Source organism: Salvelinus alpinus, chromosome 1 (genome assembly GCF_045679555.1).
Source record: "Salvelinus alpinus chromosome 1, SLU_Salpinus.1, whole genome shotgun sequence".
Lineage (NCBI taxonomy): Eukaryota > Metazoa > Chordata > Actinopteri > Salmoniformes > Salmonidae > Salvelinus > Salvelinus alpinus.
This window is the reverse complement of record NC_092086.1, coordinates 9,706,206-9,727,563: the sequence shown is the minus strand read 5'-3', so window position 1 is coordinate 9,727,563 and position 21,358 is coordinate 9,706,206. Positions and strand designations below refer to the sequence as shown.

Genomic DNA, 21,358 nt, shown 5'->3' with positions numbered 1-21,358 from the left:
AGGGCAGAGAGAGCAGAGAGCAGAGAGGGAGAGCAGAGAGAGAGAGCACAGGGCAGAGAGAGCAGAGACAGACAGCAGAGAGAGCAGAGAGAGAGAGCACATGGCAGAGAGAGCAGAGAGAGAGAGCAGAGAGAGCAGAGAGAGCAGAGAGAGTCTGTTGCTATAGTGACCCTGCATCACAACACTCTTGTCGTACAAATTGTACAGTTTGTTTAATTTATTTTACATATTTAATCGTTTTGTATTTAATTTCATATTTGTTTCATGTTTCAACCAGTCGCAGGTTAACGTCAACCTGACAGAGGAAACGTAACATCAATAACCAAACTGTTTTCACAATTAACATGCTTTTCTTGTTTCAAGTATGTTTTATTATAAAAGTACAATATATCCTTGTATACTTGTACAACTATGGAGCGTATATCCATATATAATTATACAATTTGTTATTCAACATAAAAGACAACAACAAATGATCACATTGGTATTTTAACACACAATTATAGGAAGACGTGTGTGTGTGTGTGTGTCCACTGTGTGTGTGTGTGTGTGTGTGTGTGTGTGTGTGTGTGTGTGTTTCTCCAGTGTGTGTGTGTGTGTGTGTGTGTGTGTGTGTGTGTGTGTGTGTGTGTGTGTGTGTGTGTGTGTGTGTGTGTGTGTGTGTGTGTGTGTGTGTGTGTTTGTTTGTCCAGTGTGTGTGTGTGTGTCCTGTGTGTCCAGTGTGTGTGTGGGTGTGTGTGTTTGTCCAGTGTGTGTGTGGGTGTGTGTGTTTGTCCAGTGTGTGTGTGTTTGTCCAGTGTGTGTGTGTGTGTGTGTGTGTGTATCTGTCCAATGTGTGTGTGTGTGTCCAGTGAGTGTGTGTGTGTGTCCAGTGTGAGTGTGAGTGTGTGTCCAGTGTGTGTGTGTGTGTGTGTGTGTCCAGTGTGTGTGTGTGTGTGTGTGTGTGTCCAGTGTGTGTGTGTGTGTGTCCAGTGTGTGTGTGTGTGTGTGTGTGAGTGTGTGTGTGTGTGTCCAGTGTGTGTGTGTGTCCAGTGTGAGTGTGTGTGTGTGTGTGTCCAGTGTGTGTGTGTCCAGTGTGTGTGTGTCCAGTGTGTGTGTGTGTGTCCAGTGTGAGTGCGTGTGTCCAGTGTGTGTGTGTCCAGTGTGTGTGTGTGTCCAGTGTGTGTGTGTGTCCAGTGTGTGTGTGTGTGTGTCCAGTGTGTGTGTGTGTTTGTCCAGTGTGTGTGCGTGTGTCCAGTGTGTGTGTGTGTGTGTCCAGTGTGTCCAGTGTGTGTGTGTGTCCAGTGTGTGTGTGTGTGTGTGTGTGTGTGTGTGTGTGTGTGTGTGTGTGTGTGTGTGTGTGTGTGTGTGCAGTGTGTCCAGTGTGTGTGTGTGTGTGTGTGTGTGTGTGTGTGTGTGTGTGTGTGTGTGTGTGTGTGTGTTTGTCAGGTTATTATTTCAGGGACACTGAGGAGTCAACATAATGAACCCTGAACCCTGGATAGAGGGACTCAGTGAATGTGGAGGTGAATGTGATCAGGTGGGTCAGTGTGTCAGAGGAGGCTCTATAGAAGGACAGAGTGCCGGCTGGCCAGTCCAGATACACTCCTACTCTGTGGGAGCTGGAAGTGGGGACGTCTATGGGAGTCCGATTACAATTGTGCCAGGCTCTGTATCTGTTGTCAGAGCAGCGCAGACTCCAGGACGTGTCATTGTATCCAATCAGACTGTCATCACCCTCTCCTCTCCTGCTGATTCCCTTATATGTCACTCCTATTTCAGCCCCCCTCCCACTCCACTCTACCTCCCAGTAACAGCGCCCAGTCAGACCCTCTCTACACAGCACCTGTCCACAGTCCTCAAATCTCTCTGTGTGATCAGGATACGGCTGCTCCTCTCTCCTACGTGTCACCTTCCTGTTCTCCTCAGACAGAGAGAGGAGTCTGTTTACTGTGTTTGGGTCCAGTGTGAGATCACAGACATCTGATGGATGAAACCAGACACAATATTAGAAATCATCATCATTCACATTAGAATGTTAACAAACTTTTCACTAATTCATTTAATGTAGATGTTTCTAGGTATCAAAAGGAGAAGTTAAGGTAACTTGAGACTTGTTGAATGATCATCTGTTATACTGTATGGTAATATAAAACACACTTATTCCCATTAATTACACACACACACACACTCACACACACACCTCTATGCATGCCTGAACACACAAATGTTGAACACGTGAACAAACAAAGAGAACAATCACCTCACACACACACACACACACACACACACACACACACACACACACACACACACACACACACACACACACACACACACACACACACACACACACACACACACACACACACACACACACACACACACACACACACACTCTCAAAGCAACTCTTTGTAAACTTTGGTGTCCCTGATTTCTGCTTCTGTAGAACTACAGCTGATATTTAATATGACCAAGTAAGTAATGATGGTGGTCTTTGACTTAACTTGAATTAAGACTTATTCTTAGTCATATTCTTCACAGCAGTCAACACTCACATTTTCTAAGCCCAGGTTTCATTGTGTTCTCTCCACCATGTTCCACACTGTAGCGGTAAGCAGAAGAACAGACAGTCATTGAGTGATACACCTGAACTCACACACACACACACACACACACACACACACACACACACACACACACACACACACACACACACACACACACACACACACACACACACACACACACACACACACACACACACACACACACACACACACACACACACACACACACACAGTCAGCATATAACTTTGTCCAAGTGGTGGTCAGAATGTTAGTCTTAACCAGCCTGATAAGTCAAACATGTCTGATATGAACATGGACATAAACCCTCTACATACTTGAGTTTCTCCAGTCTGCAGTGTGGATCCTCCAGTCCAGCAGAGAGCAGTCTGACTCCTGAGTCTCCTGGGTGATTGTAGCTCAGGTCCAGCTCTCTCAGGTGTGAGGGGTTTGATCTCAGAGCTGAGACCAGAGAAGCACAGCCTTCCTCTGTGACTAGACAGCCTGACAGCCTGCAAAGAGTCAAATCATATTAAAATCACACTGTTATTCTTTGGTGGTGAAAATAGTGGCAACATATTTTTCTCCATATTCATGTCAAACCCTGATCTGTTTCACCTGTCTTGTGATTGTCTCCACCCCCTCCAGGTGTCACTTATTTCCCTGGTGTATTTATCCCTGTGTTTCCCTGGTGTATATATCCCTGTGTTTTCCTGGTGTATATATCCCTGTGTTTCCCTGGTGTATATATCCCTGTGTTTCCCTGGTGTATATATACCTGTGTTTCCCTGGTGTATTTATCCCTGTGTTTCCCTGGTATATATATCCCTGTGTTTCCCTGGTGTATTTATCCCTGTGTTTCCCTGGTGTATTTATCCCTGTGTTTCCCTGGTGTATTTATCCCATGTTTTACAGCGAAAACACCACGTATATTTATGTTAGCTCACCACCAAATACAAAAAAGGACAGACATTTTTCACAGCACAGGTAGCATGCACAAAGCCAACCTAACTAACCAAGATCCAACCAAACTAACCAAGAAACAACTTTATCAGATGACAGTCCTATAACATGTTACACAATAAATCTATGTTTTGTTCGAAAAATGTGCATATTTGAGCTATAAATCAGTTTTACATTACTGCTACCATCACAGCTACAGTCAGAAATAGCACCGAAGCAGCCAGAGTAATTACAGACACCAACGTCAAATACCTAAATACTCATCAAAAACGTTTTCTGAAAAATATATGGTGTATAGCAAATGAAAGACAAAGATCTTGTGAATACAGCCAATATTTCCGATTTTTTAGTGTTTTACAGCGAAAACACAATATAGCGTTATATTAGCTTACTACAATAGCTAACGCACAACAGCATTGATTCCAGGTAATCGGTAGCGATAGCACAGTTCGACAGATATATGAAATAGCATCCCAAAATGGGTCCTACTTTTGGTGAGCTTCCATCAGAATGTTGTACAAGGGGTCCTTTGTCCAAAACCGTCTTTGTTTGGATTCAGAACGACCTCTTTCCCTCTTGAATTAGCAAGCACACTGGCCAAGTGGTGCTAAGCTCTCCTTCGTGAACAAAGTCAAACAACGCAACACGCCTAACGTCCCGAATAAATTTCAATAATCTAATAAAACTATATTGAAAAAACATACTTTACGATGATATTGTAACATGTATCAAATAAAATCAAAGCCGGAGATTGTATTCGCCTATAACGACAGCTTTCCAGAAGGCGATTCCAGGTTCATCTTCGCGCTTTCGAAAAAACAGGAAATGGCGGACACGTCATTCCAAGAGGATTTATTCCACCTCAGACCAAGATAATCAACTCATTTCTTCTCTCACTTCCTCTTGACATCTAGGGGAAGGTGTATGACGTGTTTGTATACCAATACGTATCATGCCCATTTATAGGCAAGCCCTTGAACAGAGACCTCGAGTTCAGAAATCTCACTTCCTGATAGGAAGTGGGCTGCAGAATGAGTTCTGTTTCACTTAGAGAAATAATTCAAACGGTTTTAGAAACTAGAGAGTGTTTTCTATCCAATAGTATTAATAATATGCATATTGTACGAGCAAGAATTGAGTACGAGGCCGTTTGAAATGGGCACCTTTTTCCAAGTTACTCAATACTGCCCCTGCAGCCATAAGAAGTTTTAACAACACTATCAACAAGGCAGGTCCTACAGGCCATAGTTTTATCGCATCTTGACTACTGTTCAGTCGTGTGGTCAGGTGCCACAAAAAAGGATTTAGGAAAGTTGCAATTGGCTCAGAACAGGGCAGCACGGATGGCCCTTGGATGTACACAGAGAGCTAACATTAATAATATGCATGTCAATCTCTCCTGGCTGAAAGTGGAGGAGAGATTGACTTCATCACTGCCAGTATTTGTAAAATGTGCTGACATTCTGAATGTACCGAACTGTCTTTTTAAACAACTAGCTCACAGCTCAGACACCCATGTATACCCCACAAGACATGCCACAAGAGGTCTCTTCACAGTCCGCAAGTCCAGAACAGACTATGGGAGGCGCACAGTACTACATAGAGCCATGACTACATGGAACTCTATTCCACAGTACTACATAGAGCCATGACTACATGGAACTCTATTCCACAGTACTACATAGAGCCATGACTACATGGAACTCTATTCCACAGTACTACATAGAGCCATGACTACATGGAACTCTATTCCACAGTACTACATAGAGCCATGACTACATGGAACTCTATTCCACAGTACTACATAGAGCCATGACTACATGGAACTCTATTCCACAGTACTACATAGAGCCATGACTACATGGAACTCTATTCCACAGTACTACATAGAGCCATGACTACATGGAACTCTATTCCACAGTACTACATAGAGCCATGACTACATGGAACTCTATTCCACAGTACTACATAGAGCCATGACTACATGGAACTCTATTCCACAGTACTACATAGAGCCATGACTACATGGACAGTACTACATAGAGCCATGACTACATGGAACTCTATTCCACAGTACTACATAGAGCCATGACTACATGGAACTCTATTCTACATCAAGTAACTGATGCAAGCAGTAAAATTAGATTTAAAAAACGGATTAAAAAACCACCTTATGGAACAGCGGGGCCTGTGAAGAGATACACACATTGGCACACACACACACACACACTAACATACTCACTATAAACATGGATTTAGTACTGTAGATATGTGGTCGGGGCCTGAGGGCACACAGTGTGTTGTGAAATATGTGAATGTATTGTAATGTTGTAACATTGTATAAACTGGCTTCATTTTACTGGACCCCAGGATGAGTAGCTGCTGCTTTAGCAGGAACTAATGGGGATCCATAATAAATACAATACAATACAAATACTTGTTGACCAACTACAGGAATACTGACCTCAGAGTCTCCAGTTTACAGTGGGGATTCCCCAGTCCAGCAGAGAGCAGCTCCACTCCTGAATCCTTCAGGTCATTGTTACTCAGATCCAGCTCTCTCAGATGTGAGGGGTTTGACTCCAGAGCTGAGACCAGAGAAGCACAGCCTTCCTCTGTGACTCCACAGCCTGACAGCCTGACAAAGAGATCATCATGACTTCACAAACACACTGTTAATTTAACTAGTAGTGTAGTAGGACAATGGCAGATGCATTTAGTTAATTCTCCCAAACAACATATAGATTAATCTTCTGTCTTCTAGAACTATATGGTCATTTTGTTATACCAATGTAAACATCAATACATTGATTCAGTATGTTATTCAATATAATATTATATACATATTATAATACATCATTTTCTCTAAACTGAATATTTCGTCCTGATGATTAGTTCTTATATGTCATTTTATTTACTCACAGAACAGCTCTGGAGGCTTTGACCACTGGCAGCAGCCTCAGAAGACCTTCCTCTGATCTGGAGTATTTCTTCAGGTCAAACACATCCAGCTCCTTTTCTGAAGTCAGCAACACAAAGACCAGAGCTGACCACTGTGCAGGTGACAGTTCGTCTTCTGAGAGACTTCCTGATCTCAGGTATCTTTGGATCTCCTCCACTAGAGAATGGTCATTCAGTTCATTCAGACAGTGGAACAGATTGATGCTCCTCTCTGGAGAGGGATTTGCCCCGATCTTCTCCTTGATGTACTTGGCTGTTTCTTCATGGCTCTGTGAGCTGCTTCTTGTCTTTGTCATTAGACCTCGTAAGTGCTTCTGATTGGACTCCAGTGAGAGGCCCAGAAGGAAGCGGAGGAAAAGGTCCAGGTTTCCCGTCTCACTTTGTAAGGCTTTATCCACAGCACTCTTGTAGAAAGTAACTTCAGACTTGTTGTTTGTTTGCAGTTCGTCCATTAGATTCTCATTGTTGTTGATGAATGTGAGGAACACATATACAGCAGCCAGAAACTCCTGAATGCTCAGATGAACAAAGCAGTACACCTTGTCCTGGTACAGCCCACATTCCTCTTTAAAGAGCTGTGTGCACAATCCTGAGTACACTGAGGCTTCATTGACATCAATGCCAGCCTCTTTCAGGTCTTCTACATAGAAAATCAGATTGCCATTCACAAGCTGCTGAAAAGCCAGTTTTCCCAGTGACAGAATGATCTCTTTATTCCAGTGTGGACCTGTCTCTTCTTTCCCAAGATACTTTTCATTCTTCTGTTTGGTATGAAACTCCACAAGGTGTGTGTACATCTCAGTCAGAGTCTTGGGCATCTCTTCTCTCTTATGTTTCAGCATGTGTTCAAGGACTGTTGCAGAAATCCAACAGAAGACTGGAATGTGGCACATGATGTGGAGGCTCCTTGATGTCTGTATGTGTGAGATGATTCTGCTGGCCAGGGCCTCATCACTGAATCTCTTCCTGAAGTACTCCTCCTTCTGTGGGTCACTGAACCCTCGTACCTCTGTCACCTGGTCAACACACACTGAAGGGATCGTATTGGCTGCTGCAGGTCGGGTAGTAATCCAGAGGAGAGCAGAGGGAAGCAGATTTCCCTTGATGAGATTTGTCAGCAGAACATCCACTGAGGTTGACTCTGTGACGTCCCAACAGATCTTGTTCTTCTGGAAGTCTAGGGGCAGTCGGCACTCATCCAGACCATCAAAGATGAACAGAACTTTGTACTTGTTGTAGATGGAGATTCCTGATTGTTTGGTTTCCATTGAGAAGTGATTGAGGAGTTCAATGAAAGTGTGTTTGTCCTCTTTCATCAAATTCAGCTCCCGGAAAGGGAATGAAAATACAAATTGGACATCCTGATTTGCTTTTCCTTCAGCCCAATCCAGAATGAACTTCTGCACAGAGACTGTTTTTCCAATGCCAGCGACTCCCTTTGTCAGCACAGTTCTGATAAGTTTGTCTTGTCCAGTTAAGGGTTTGAAGATGTCGTTACATTTGATTGCAGTCTCTGGTCTTGCTTGTTTCCTGGTTGTTGTCTCAATCTGTCTCAGCTCATGTTCATTATTGACCTCTCCTGTTCCGCCCTCTGTGATGTAGAGCTCTGTGTAGATCTTATTGAGAAGTGTTGGGTTTCCTTGTTTAGCGATCCCCTCAAATACACATTGAAACTTCTTCTTTAGATTAGATTTGAGTTCACGTTGGCAAATCACAGCAAACTCATCTGAATCTAGGAATAACACAGAGGATATTAATATTACGTCTGTTTTAATGTCTACATTATTGTCGGACTGTTATAAAGTTTTACATTATAATAAGTTATCCTCTTAACTGACTGTATAAATGTGTAAATATTTTCATAATGCATTACAGACTGGTGTGACTGATTATATTATTATTGGTATTATTGATGGTATTATTAATGTTGTCTCTCTCTCTAAATTAATCACCACAACACATCCCTGCTGCTACTTGATGAGGTCACTAGGTGTTGTGTTAAGGCTGCTACAATATCATTGAGTTACACAGCTACTTTAGCTGTACTTTAGCTACAGCTTTTAAATGTTATAAAACAGCATTCAACATGAGGCAGACAGCTCTTACATTTCTCCAGTGTGTCAGCAAGCTCCTTCTGGTTCATTTTCCTCAGGAGGTGCAGTGTGATCTTCAGAGCCCCCTCTCTGGCACTGCTCTCCTGCTTCTCATCTTCAGCATCCACCACTTCCTGCTTCTGACTCTCAAAGCCTTCTGGGAGTTCTGGACTAAGAATCCTCTTGAACATCTTCAGCTCGTTCTTCACAAATGTAATAATATTCTCTTCAAGCAACTGAAATAAGTAAATTAAATAAGTTAAGCAAGAGAAGAAATGCATTCTCATTAACACATTAATGAATGATTGACAGATCAACTTTTCTTGAGGTAAACAAAAACAAATGTACATAACAGGACCACATACACTGAATATGGAGTCCAGGTCTGTTTGATGACTCTGGGAAGACTGACCACTGAGAATCTCTGACTCAGATCTCTCCTGTTGGTTTCTGTGGACAAAACATGAGATTACATCTCCTCATCCAGGGAGTACACACACACACACACACACACACACACACACACACACACACACACACACACACACACACGGAGGGAATGTTGTGTTTGTTTAATATTGTTTCAGGACTATGAAAATGGACAAAATGATTAGCCTATGGATTATGAACATAACAAAAAGAAATGTGAAAATGGGAGAGGAGAAATGACTACAGACAGTGTTGTTTAACTCACTGACCATGACCCATGAGTTCTTCTTACCTTTGTTCAGTAGAAAAGTCTCCCTCTCTAAAGTATATAGGATGCATCATAGACCAGTCACTCTTCATGGACACACAGCTGGGTACAGGGGAGGCTGGTCTCTCCTGCTTGATTTGGCTTCAACACAACAGAGACAAACATTACATCTCTCATCTACTCTGAGCTCAGATGGGGAAACATAAGAAGAGTTTCATTCTAAAAAGCTATATATCCATTTTCAGAAATGTTCGTAAATTAGCTTTTATTGTTTAAAGAAGTTATGTTTATGTTAAATTATGTTTTTTTTGCTAAATGAGGAGATGGCACGTGGGTACCTGCTTCTATTAACCAATGAGGAGATGGCACGTGGGTACCTGCTTCTATAAACCAATGAGGAGATGGCACGTGGGTACCTGCTTCTATAAACCAATGAGGAGATGGCACGTGGGTACCTGCTTCTATAAACCAATGAGGAGATGGCACGTGGGTACCTGCTTCTATAAACCAATGAGGAGATGGCACGTGGATACCTGCTTCTATAAACCAATGAGGAGATGGCACGTGGGTACCTGCTTCTATAAACCAATGAGGAGATGGCACGTGGTTACCTGCTTCTATAAACCAATGAGGATATGCAGCACGAACTGCGTCACAAATAGAACTGACTTCTAGACGCTCGTTGGCGTGTGTCAGTGTGTCATTTTTAATAACGAAATTAATTTAGCGACGCGAGCGTTATAGTCAGCCCCGCCAAAAGGCTGGTGTCGTTACTCTGCCTTCTCTGGTGGAATGTTGAGGTAAATTTACTAACCGGGAGGGTTGAATTATGTAATTTATTGGTGGGCTGGAAGACGCACTCTTGTCTTTTCTATTCCGAGGTTGTTTACTCACAATATCAGATATTAAGATGTGTTTTATAATGCATGTATACTAAGGTTGAGGCTCTGACTAGTGATTATTTACCCGGGGTTCAATACCTGCTATTGTCACTATTTTTTTGCTCTCCCAAAAGCAACACAGCCCTAATACGAGATACATAGCTAACTAAAGTAATGAGTGACCATTTTAGAAAATCATGGGACATATAGTCTGTGGTTGCATGCTATTTTATGTCAATCATATTGCTGCTTGTAGCCTATAACTGATGCTTCATGGTCTTATGCTGCCATCTATTGGAAATATTTAGCAATTAAAAGGTATTAATTCACGTACAGACATTGGTGAGGCAGCTGAGAAATAAAGTGTATTTTTCTCATTCCTTAGATCAGTCTCAAACCTGCCCCACATATCCCAAGCCAATTGCTGGACTTTCACATAGAGGTTACTAGGTCACCCAGTTCAAACCACATTTGAAAAATGAAACAGATGTGGCTTTTTTATCAAGTTGTCTGCCTTGCAATAATAAATATAATACAATTAAGGGTTATGTTTAGGGTTTTTAAGGCAAAAAATCAGTATGAGTTTATAACTCTCTTGCTCCTCCCTGTGGCCTTCTGTGGGTAGTACATAACTCATTCACAACACCTGCTAGGCTCATATTCTGAGGTTAAAACTGCCTCAGATCTACAAATCAATGAGCTAGACCTGTCCATTTGGTTTGCAACTCAGTGAACCTGTGTAGCATTCGCTTAACGAGAATTTAAGCTTTCAGACGATATAAGACACTTATATGTACCGATATTTGTTGTTTCTCTAAAATCTGCGATCATGACACAAGGCGCTGCATGATTTACAACTGTCCCTTTAATTCGATGCCTACGAATGAAGAGTTCAATGCATATCAAATTACCCAGCAGCCATTTAGAAACAAAATGTTGTCAAAAAATGTATAATCTTCTTTTAAAAATGTATTGTGGCTGTTTAAATTGGCCACATCTTGAAAAAGAGGACAGTAATAATAGTAATAATAATTTAATAAAGATATACCCATCTAGAATCTATTAACTGTAAATCTGAGAACAGTAATATTGAAGGTACCTTTAAGCAACCATTTCTGATGAAAAAACAAATGTGATGCATTTTGGAAATATACTCTTAATAATTATTTCAAAAATTGTCATCTCACCTCTTAGCTTTGGTGTCATGTTCCCCAGAGAGACTCATTTTAGAGGCAGGGCCCCCCTCCTCTCTCTCCCCAGAGAGACTCATTATAGAGGCAGGGCCCCCCTCCTCTCTCTCCCCAGAGAGACTCATTTTAGAGGCAGGGCCCCCCTCCTCTCTCTCCACAGAGAGACTCATTATAGAGGCAGGGCCCCCCTCCTCTCTCTCCCCAGAGAGACTCATTTTAGAGGCAGGGCCCCCCTCCTCTCTCTCCCCAGAGAGACTCATTTTAGAGCACTGACCCCTAAACAGAGATCCAGAATGTTGGTTGTGGTTAACACAGTAATTCTTTAATGTCAATTGTTATCATTCATTAATGATCTCTTATGAAACATTTACTAACAGACATATCGAAACAGTCAGGTGATTTAATTCAATCACATGAATATGTAGTTGTGAAATGACATCTCCATGGTAACTGTCAATAATAATAATAATAAGTCACTGTTTGTTAAGGTAGTTATAGACAGTACAGCAACACAAGGTCGTGTCTCACAATTATTTGTGTGAATTAAAAGGAAGATATTTATTGTCTTTCAATCTGTTATTTTCTAAATGTATCTGAGAATGTAGACAGAAGGGCTAAAACGGACATGATTGATCTGAGGGGGAAATCATTGATCCATTCAGAAAGTATATTTGCAACAGGTAAGATATGTTAAATCATGTAAAGTAGATCGAGGTCTATACCTCGGCTATAGCCTACATATCATAGATGACCAGTCTAAACCTGTTCAGGTCAGTTCACATAATGTTATAGTCCTACCAGTAGCAGGACAGAGAATGTACTGTATATAACCTACATATCATAGATGACCAGTCTAAACCTGTTTAATGCATCAAGTCAGAGATGTTATATTATGTAAAGTAGATTAGGTTATAATGTATAGTAGTGGGTTGTTAGTGATATGTAGATGTTATATTATGTAAAGTAGACTAGGTTATAATGTATAGTAGTGGGTTGTTAGTGATATGTAGATGTTATATTATGTAAAGTAGACTAGGTTATAATGTATAATAGTGGGTTGTTAGTGATATGTAGATGTTATATTATGTAAAGTAGGCTAGGTTATAATGTATAATAGTGGTTTGTTAGTGATATTCAGATCGAGGTCGATACCTCACCTATAGCCTACATATCATAGATGACCAGCCTAAACCTGTTCAGATCAGTTCACAGAGACCATCAGGTTTGTCAACAACAGGGATTATAGCTCCAACCTACTCTGACTATTGAATGTCTGACGTCGACCTAACCTTATAATAGTTTGTAGGTAGCCTAGACCTACAATACGAGAGTCTGCCCGTCTTTCCTACATACCAACACATTTATTTAATGTTACCGAGAAATATGTGTTACAGTTTCAACAGCCATTTTGTAACTGCGTAGGCTACAAACATACTTTTAATTTCATATGAGGAAATCACATAACTTACAGTCACTGGTGCAGCCGCCTGTTTTCTGGCAGATGAAGTAGCTTTCATAGACAACTCATTCAACCAGCCTAAACAACAGTAAATACAAGATGTCAAATGGTCAAAAGTGAATCCTGATAGAGCCATGTACATTAGAGAGAGGTATATATATCCTGATAGAGTCATATACATTAGAGAGAGGTATATATATCCTGATAGAGTCATATACATTAGAGAGAGGTATATATATCCTGATATAGTCATATACATTAGAGAGGTATATATATCCTGATAGAGCCATATACATTAGACAGAGGTATATATATCCTGATATAGTCATATACTGTAACGGCTGTCGTAGTCGTTCTCCTCCTCAGACGAGGAGGAGCATGGATCGGACCAAGATGCAGAGTGGTAAGTGTTCATATTTAATGCAAAAACAACAAAACACTTCAAAATACAAAAAACCAGCAAACGTGACTAACCCGAAACAGTCCTGTGTGGCCCAAACGCTGACACAGGAACAAACACAAGTGAAACCCAGGCTGCCTATGTATGATTCTCAATCAGGGACAACGATTGACAGCTGTCTCTGATTGAGAATCATACCAGGCCGAACACCAAAATCCCAACATAGAAAATCAAACCTAGACCAACCCACCCAACTCACGCCCTGACCAACTAAAACAAATACAAGACAAAGAAAAACAGGTCAGGAACGTGACAGAACCCCCCCTTAAGGTGCGAACTCCGGGCGCACCAGCACAAAGTCTAGGGGAGGGTCTGGGTGGGCGTCTGTCCACGGTGGCGGCTCTGGCGCTGGTCGTGGTCCCCACCCCACCATAGTCAACCCCCGCTTCCGTGGCCTCCTCCCAATATCCACCCTCCATGTCAATCCCACTATTCCAAAGGGCAGTAACGGACTGAGGGGTAGCACCTGACTGAGGGGCAGATCCTGGCTGAGGGGCAGCACCGGACTGAGGGGCAGCACCGGACTGAGGGGCGGATCCTGGCTGGCGGAAGGCTCTGGCGGATCCTGGCTGGCGGAAGGCTCTGGCGGATCCTGGCTGGCGGAAGGCTCTGGCGGATCCTGGCTGGCGGAAGGCTCTGGCGGATCCTGGCTGGCGGAAGGCTCTGGCGGATCCTGGCTGGCGGCTGGCTCCGGCGGGTCCTGGCTGGACGGCTCTGGCTGGACGGCTCTGGCTGGTCCTGGCTGGACGGCTCTGGCTGGTCCTGGCTGGACGGCTCTGGCTGGTCCTGGCTGGACGGCTCTGGCAGGTCCTGGCTGGACGGCTCTGGCAGGTCCTGGCTGGACGGCTCTGGCAGGTCCTGGCTGGACTGCTCTGAAGGCTCGGGACAGACGGGCAGCGCTGGGCAGGCAGACAGTTCAGGCAGCGCTGAACAGGCAAGCAGCGCAGGCGGCGTTGTGCAGACGGCCGACTCTGACCTGCTGAGGCACACAGTAGGCCTGGTGCGTGGTGCCGGAACTGGAGGCACTGGGCTGGAGCACGCACCACAGGGAGAGTGCGTGGAGGAGGAACAGGGCTCTGGCAACGCACTGGAAGCCTGGTGCGTGGTGTCAGCACTGATGGTACTGGGCTGGGGTGGGAAGGTGGCGCCGGATATACCGGACCGTGAAGGAGGACACGCGCTCTTGAGCACCGAGCCTCCCCAACCCTACCAGGTTGAATGGTCCCCGTAGCCCTGCCAGTGCGGCGAGGTGGAATAGCCCGCACTGGGCTATGCAGGCGAACCGGGGACACCACCTGTAAGGCTGGTGCTATGTACGCCGGCCCGAGGAGACGTACTGGAGGCCAGATATGTTGGGCTGGCTTCATGGCACCCGGCTCGATGCCCAACCTAGCCCTACCAGTGCGGCAAGGTGGAATAGCCCGCACTGGGCTAAGCACGCGTACTGGGGACACCGTGCGCTCCACCGCATAACACAGTGTCTGACCAGTACGACGCCCTCTCACTCCACGGTAAGCCCGGGGAGTTGGCTCAGGTCTCCTACCCGGCTTTGCCACACTCCCCTTTAGCCCCCCCCCAATACATTTTTGGGTGAGCCTCTCGGGCTTCCAGCCGCGTCGCCGCGCTGCCTCCTCATACCAGCGCCTCTCTGCCTTCGCTGCCTCCAACTCCGCCTTGGGACGGCGATATTCCCCTGGCTGAGCCCAGGGTCCTTTGCCGTCCAGGATCTCCTCCCAAGTCCACGAGTCCTGTGTCCTCGGTCTCTGCTGCTTTCTGTTCCCAATTTGCTTGATCCTTTTTTGGTGGGTGTTTCTGTAACGGCTGTCGTAGTCGTTCTCCTCCTCAGACGAGGAGGAGCATGGATCGGACCAAGATGCAGAGTGGTAAGTGTTCATATTTAATGCAAAAACAACAAAACACTTCAAAATACAAAAAACCAGCAAACGTGACTAACCCGAAACAGTCCTGTGTGGCCCAAACGCTGACACAGGAACAAACACCCACCAAACACAAGTGAAACCCAGGCTGCCTATGTATGATTCTCAATCAGGGACAACGATTGACAGCTGTCTCTGATTGAGAATCATACCAGGCCGAACACCAAAATCCCAACATAGAAAATCAAACCTAGACCAACCCACCCAACTCACGCCCTGACCAACTAAAATAAATACAAAACAAAGAAAAACAGGTCAGGAACGTGACATATACATTAGAGAGAGGTATATATATCCTGATAGAGCCATATACATTAGAGAGAGGTATATATATCCTGATATAGTCATATACATTAGAGAGAGGTATATATATCCTGATATAGTCATATACATTAGAGAGAGGTATATATATCCTGATAGAGCCATATACATTAGAGAGAGGTATATATATCCTGATAGAGCCATATACATTAGAGAGAGGTATATATATCCTGATAGAGCCATGTACATTAGAGAGAGGTACATATATCCTGATATAGTCATATACATTAGAGAGAGGTATATATATCCTGATAGAGCCATATACATTAGAGAGAGGTATATATATCCTGATAGAGTCATATACATTAGAGAGAGGTATATATATCCTGATAGAGCCATATACATTAGAGAGAGGTATATATATCCTGATATAGCCATATACATTAGAGAGGTATATATATCCTGATATAGTCATATACATTAGAGAGAGGTATATATATCCTGATATAGTAATTTACATTAGAGAGAGGTATATAGATCCTGATAGAGCCATATACATTAAAGAGAGGTATATTGCTACAGATGTTGAATCTTAATTTGAACCAGTTTGCTACAGCATAAGAATAATCCTGCAGAAACAGGATAATTTGAAATATTATGTAGATTATTATGAATGAACCATTTTAAAATGGAAAATTGGAATTTATCATCTTCAGAAACTTTTTTTAAAGCTTAAACAAACTCAAATACAGTACAAGTTTTAGTTTTCCTGCAACAGGTTGATCAAATGAAGATCCTACATTTGTACAGAGATTGTCTTTATCTGAATAAAGCAGTTTGAGTTATTATCAACGTTACAACTGTCAGCTGCTGAAACCTCTGTGATTGGATGTTATAGACCCCCATCTGAACAGTTTCTTTCCCCTTGATGTGGCCCTCACCAACTGGCCCATAGAGACTAGAGGACTATGCTGTGGCCCTCACCAACTGGCCACCTGGTCCATAGAGACTAAAGGACTATGCTGTGGCCCTCACCAACTAACCACCTGGCCCATAGAGACTAGAGGACTATGCTGTGGCCCTCACCAACTGGCCACCTGGCCCATAGAGACTAAAGGACTATGCTGTGGCCCTCACCAACTGGCACCTGGCACCTGGCCCATAGAGACTAAAGGACTATGCTGTGTCCCTCACCAACTGGCCATCTGGCCCATAGAGACTAAAGGACTATGCTGTGGCCCTCACTAACTGGCCACCTGGCCCATAGAGACTAAAGGACTATGCTGTGGCCCTCACCAACTGGCCACCTGGCCCATAGAGACTAAAGGACTATGCTGTGGCCCTCACCAACTGAACAACTGGCCCATATAGACTAAAGGACTATGCTGTGGCCCTCACCAACTGGCCACCTGGCCCATAGAGACTAAAGGACTATGCTGTGGCCCTCACCAACTGGCCACCTGGCCCATAGAGACTAAAGGACTATGCTGTGGCCCTCACCAACTGGCCATCTACCCATAGAGACTAAAGGACTATGCTTTGGCCCTCACCAACTGGCCATCTGGCCCATAGAGACTAAAGGACTATGCTGTGGCCCTCACCAACTGGCCACCTGGTCCATAGAGACTAAAGGACTATGCTGTGAAGCTCACCAACTGGCCACCTGGCCCATAGAGACTAAAGGACTATGCTGTGGCCCTCACCAACTGGCCACCTGGCCCATAGAGACTAAAGGACTATGCTGTGGCCCTCACCAACTGGCCATCTGGCCCATAGAGACTAAAGGACTATGCTGTGGCCCTCCCCAACTGGCCACCTGGTCCATAGAGACTAAAGGACTATGCTGTGTCCCTCACCAACTGGCCACCTGGCCCATAGAGACTAAAGGACTATGCTGTGGCCCTCACCAACTGGCCACCTGGCCCATAGAGACTAAAGGACTATGCTGTGGCCCTCACCAACTGGCCACCTGGCCCATAGAGACTAAAGGACTATGCTGTGGCCCTCACCAACTGGCCACCTGGCCCATAGAGACTAAAGGACTATGCTGTGGCCCTCACCAACTGGCCATCTGGCCCATAGAGACTAAAGGACTATGCTGTGTCCCTCACCAACTGGCCATCTGGCCCATAGAGACTAAAGGACTATGCTGTGGCCCTCACCAACTGGCCACCTGGTCCATAGAGACTAAAGGACTATCCTGTGGCCCTCACTTACTGGCCACCTGGCCCATAGAGACTACAGGACTATGCTGTGGCCCTCACCAACTGGCCACCTGGCCCATAGAGACTAAAGGACTATGCTGTGGCCCTCACCAACTGGCCATCTGGCCCATAGAGACTAAAGGACTATGCTGTGGCCCTCACCAACTGGCCACCTGGCCCATAGAGACTAAAGGACTATGCTGTGGTCCTCACCAACTGACCACCTGGCCCATAGAGACTAGAGGACTATGCTGTGACCCTCACCAACTGGCCATCTGGCCCATAGAGACTAAAGGACTATGCTGTGGCCCTCACGAACTGGCCATCTGGCCCATAGAGACTAAAGGACTATGCTGTAGCCCTCACCAACTGGCCACCCGGCCCATAGAGACTAAAGGACTATGCTGTGGCCCTCACCAACTGGCCACCTGGCCCATAGAGACTAAAGGACTATGCTGTGACCCTCACCAACTGGCCATCTGGCCCATAGAGACTAAATAACTATGCTATGGCCCTCACCAACTGGCAATCTGGCCCATAGAGACTAAAGGACTATGCTGTGGCCCTCACCAACTGGCCACCTGGCCCATAGAGACTAAAGGACTATGCTGTGGCCCTCACCAACTGGCCATCTGGCCCATAGAGACTAAAGGACTATGCTGTGGCCCTCACCAACTGGCCATCTGGCCCATAGAGACTAAAGGACTATGCTGTGGCCCTCACCAACTGGCCACCTGGCCCATAGAGACTAAAGGACTATGCTGTGGCCCTCACCAACTGGCCACCTGGCCCATAGAGACTAAAGGACTATGCCCCTGGCCCTCACCAACTGGCCACCTGGTCCATAGAGACTAAAGGACTATGCTGTGGCCCTCACCAACTGGCCACCTGGCCCATAGAGACTAAAGGACTATGCTGTGGCCCTCACCAACTGGCCACCTGGCCCATAGAGACTAAAGGACTATGCTGTGGCCCTCACCAACTGGCCATCTGGCCCATAGAGACTAAAGGACTATGCTGTGGCCCTCACCAACTGGCCACCTGGCCCATAGAGACTAAAGGACTATGCTGTGACCCTCACCAACTGGCCATCTGGCCCATAGAGACTAAATAACTATGCTATGGCCCTCACCAACTGGCCATCTGGCCCATAGAGACTAAAGGACTATGCTGTGGCCCTCACCAACTGGCCACCTGGCCCATAGAGACTAAAGGACTATGCTGTGGCCCTCACCAACTGGCCACCTGGCCCATAGAGACTAAAGGACTATGCTGTGGCCCTCACCAACTGGCCACCTGGTCCATAGAGACTAAAGGACTATGATGTGGCCCTCACCAACTGGCCACCTGGTCCATAGAGACTAATGGACTATGCTGTGGCCCTCAGCAACTGGCCACCTGGCCCATAGAGACTAAAGGACTATGCTGTGTCCCTCACCAACTGGCCACCTGGCCCATAGAGACTAAAGGACTATGCTGTGGCCCTCACCAACTGGCCATCTGGCCCATAGAGACTAAAGGACTATGCTGTGGCCCTCACCAACTGGCCACCTGGCCCATAGAGACTAAAGGACTATGCTGTGGTCCTCACCAACTGACCACCTGGCCCATAGAGACTAGAGGACTATGCTGTGACCCTCACCAACTGGCCATCTGGCCCATAGAGACTAAATAACTATGCTATGGCCCTCACCAACTGGCCATCTGGCCCATAGAGACTAAAGGACTATGCTGTGGCCCTCACCAACTGGCCACCTGGCCCATAGAGACTAAAGGACTATGCTGTGGCCCTCACCAACTGGCCACAGCATAGTTAACCCAGTATCAGTATAAATAGTTTTAACCCAGTATCAGTATAAACAGTGTTAACCCAGTATCAGTATAAATAGTGTTAACCCAGTACCAGTATAAATAGGGTTAACCCAGTATCAGTATAAACAGGGTTAACCCAGTATCAGTATAAATAGGGTTAACCCAGTATCAGTATAAACAGGGTTAACCCAGTATCAGTATAGATAGTGTTAAACCAGTATCAGTATCAATAGGGTTAACCCAGTATCAGTATCAATAGGGTTAACCCAGTATCAGTATAAATAGTGTTAACCCAGTATCAGTATAAATAGTGTTAACCCAGTATCAGTATAAATAGTGTTAACCCAGTATCAGTATAAATAGGGTTAACCCAGTATCGGTATAAATAGAAAACCAGTATATCTAGCTAGTATCATAGTTCACCCCTCAGGCTACGTTCAGGTTTCAGCATCAGGCAGGTATCAACAGCCGAGTCGTAGGCTACAACCTGGGTTGTATTCATTAGTTTCCTCCACAGCCAACAGTTTTAAAATGTTGCAAAAACAGTTTACTCCAAACACTGTACAACGTGACCTGAATGGTTTCTGTTGCCAAATGTTTTGCTACAGGGAGCACTAATGACTACACACAACCTGTTTTGAGGAAGTAATTTGTTGTTAGGCTTTCCACAATATTTATTTGTCTCTTTCACACAACAAACCTTCCTGAGTGAAAAGCATTAACAGTAGATTATATAGAGAAAATGTGTGTTTGTTGCTTGTTGTGTTTTAAACCTGTTTTGAGAAGACAAGTCTATAGACCTATGATACAATACACTCTTAGAATAAAGGGTTCCAAACGGGTCCTCCGGCTGTCCCCATAGGAGAACACTTTGAGTTCCAGGTAGAACTCTTCTGGCTTCCATGTAGAACCCTCTGTGGAAAGGGTTCTGTATGGAACCCAAAAGGGTTCTACCTAGTACCAAAAATGGTTCTACAAAGGGTTCTCCTATGGGGACAGCCAAAGAACCCTTTTAGATTCTAGATAGTGTATGAGCGATCACCCTGGGGCACACAGATGGGCACAGAACGAATTCACCCCACGCATCTAATTTATATCAAAAACATTAAGGAGAGTAGGACTATTATAGCACTGTCCACCAAAAATATCATCAACTATATGAATACACATAACAATATCATCAACTATATGAATACACATAACAATATCATCAACTATATGAATACACATAACAATATCATCAACTATATGAATACACATAACAATATCATCAACTATATGAATACACATAACAATATCATCAACTATATGAATACACATAACAATATCATCAACTATATGAAAACACATGACAATATCATCAACTATATGAATACACATAACAATATCATCAACTATATGAATACACATAACAATATCATCAACTATATGAATACACATAACAATCGTCGTCTTACCTTTTATCTCTCAATAGAAACAGAGTCTGAATGATCATTCGGTCGTTGAAAGTTACTTCCTTGTGCTCTGCTCATTTACATATCAGGTTCTGCCTGTTCTCTCTCCCACTCCCTCTCTCTTTACAGCTCTTACAATGTGCCTTGGCATACATTCTACAACTGTCTGGAACTCTATTAGAGGGATGTGACACCATTCTTCCACAAGAAATTCCATAATTTGGTGTTCTGTTGATGATTGTGTTCAACTCGGTTGAGACCTGGTGACCTGGAGATGGCCATGGCATATTGTGAAGCATCAGCAAGTTCAGCAGTCTTCATCGCTGAAGCTCCTGACAAACATTCCACAACAAACACCAATCATTAAGTTCTTCCTGAGCAAGGTCACAGTCTCTCCTGGTAACAGCTCCTCTCTCCCCAGCGGTAGCAGCTCCTCTC

The 21,358-nt window shown here is 44.5% G+C and overlaps 1 protein-coding gene across 1 annotated transcript; it reads right to left on the bottom strand.

Annotated features, from left to right (window-relative positions):
* Positions 1-584: 584 nt before the first annotated feature.
* On the bottom strand, positions 585-21,199 carry LOC139568650 (NLR family CARD domain-containing protein 3-like). Its single transcript, XM_071390663.1, has 11 exons — positions 20,924-21,199; positions 12,803-12,870; positions 11,331-11,609; positions 9,287-9,403; positions 8,931-9,015; positions 8,579-8,801; positions 6,434-8,204; positions 5,976-6,149; positions 2,887-3,060; positions 2,539-2,585; positions 585-1,962 (listed from the first exon to the last, which is right to left on the bottom strand). The coding sequence occupies exons 3-11, from the start codon at positions 11,591-11,593 to the stop codon at positions 1,433-1,435; spliced, it is 3,384 nt and encodes a 1,127-aa protein (XP_071246764.1). The 5' UTR covers positions 11,594-11,609; positions 12,803-12,870; positions 20,924-21,199; the 3' UTR covers positions 585-1,432.
* Positions 21,200-21,358: the final 159 nt, after the last annotated feature.

Bases quoted from the DNA above. Each gene is read 5' to 3' on its own strand.
- LOC139568650 (XM_071390663.1), bottom strand. From the start codon at position 11,593: ATGAGTCTCTCTGGGGAGAGAGAGGAGGGGGGCCCTGCCTCTAAAATG. The intron at 8,802-8,930 runs GTATGTGGTCCT...TACTTATTTCAG, and splicing joins ACCTGGACTCCATATTCAGT to TTGCTTGAAGAGAATATTAT. The intron at 3,061-5,975 runs GTCAGTATTCCT...GACTCTTTGCAG, and splicing joins TGTAAACTGGAGACTCTGAG to GCTGTCAGGCTGTCTAGTCA.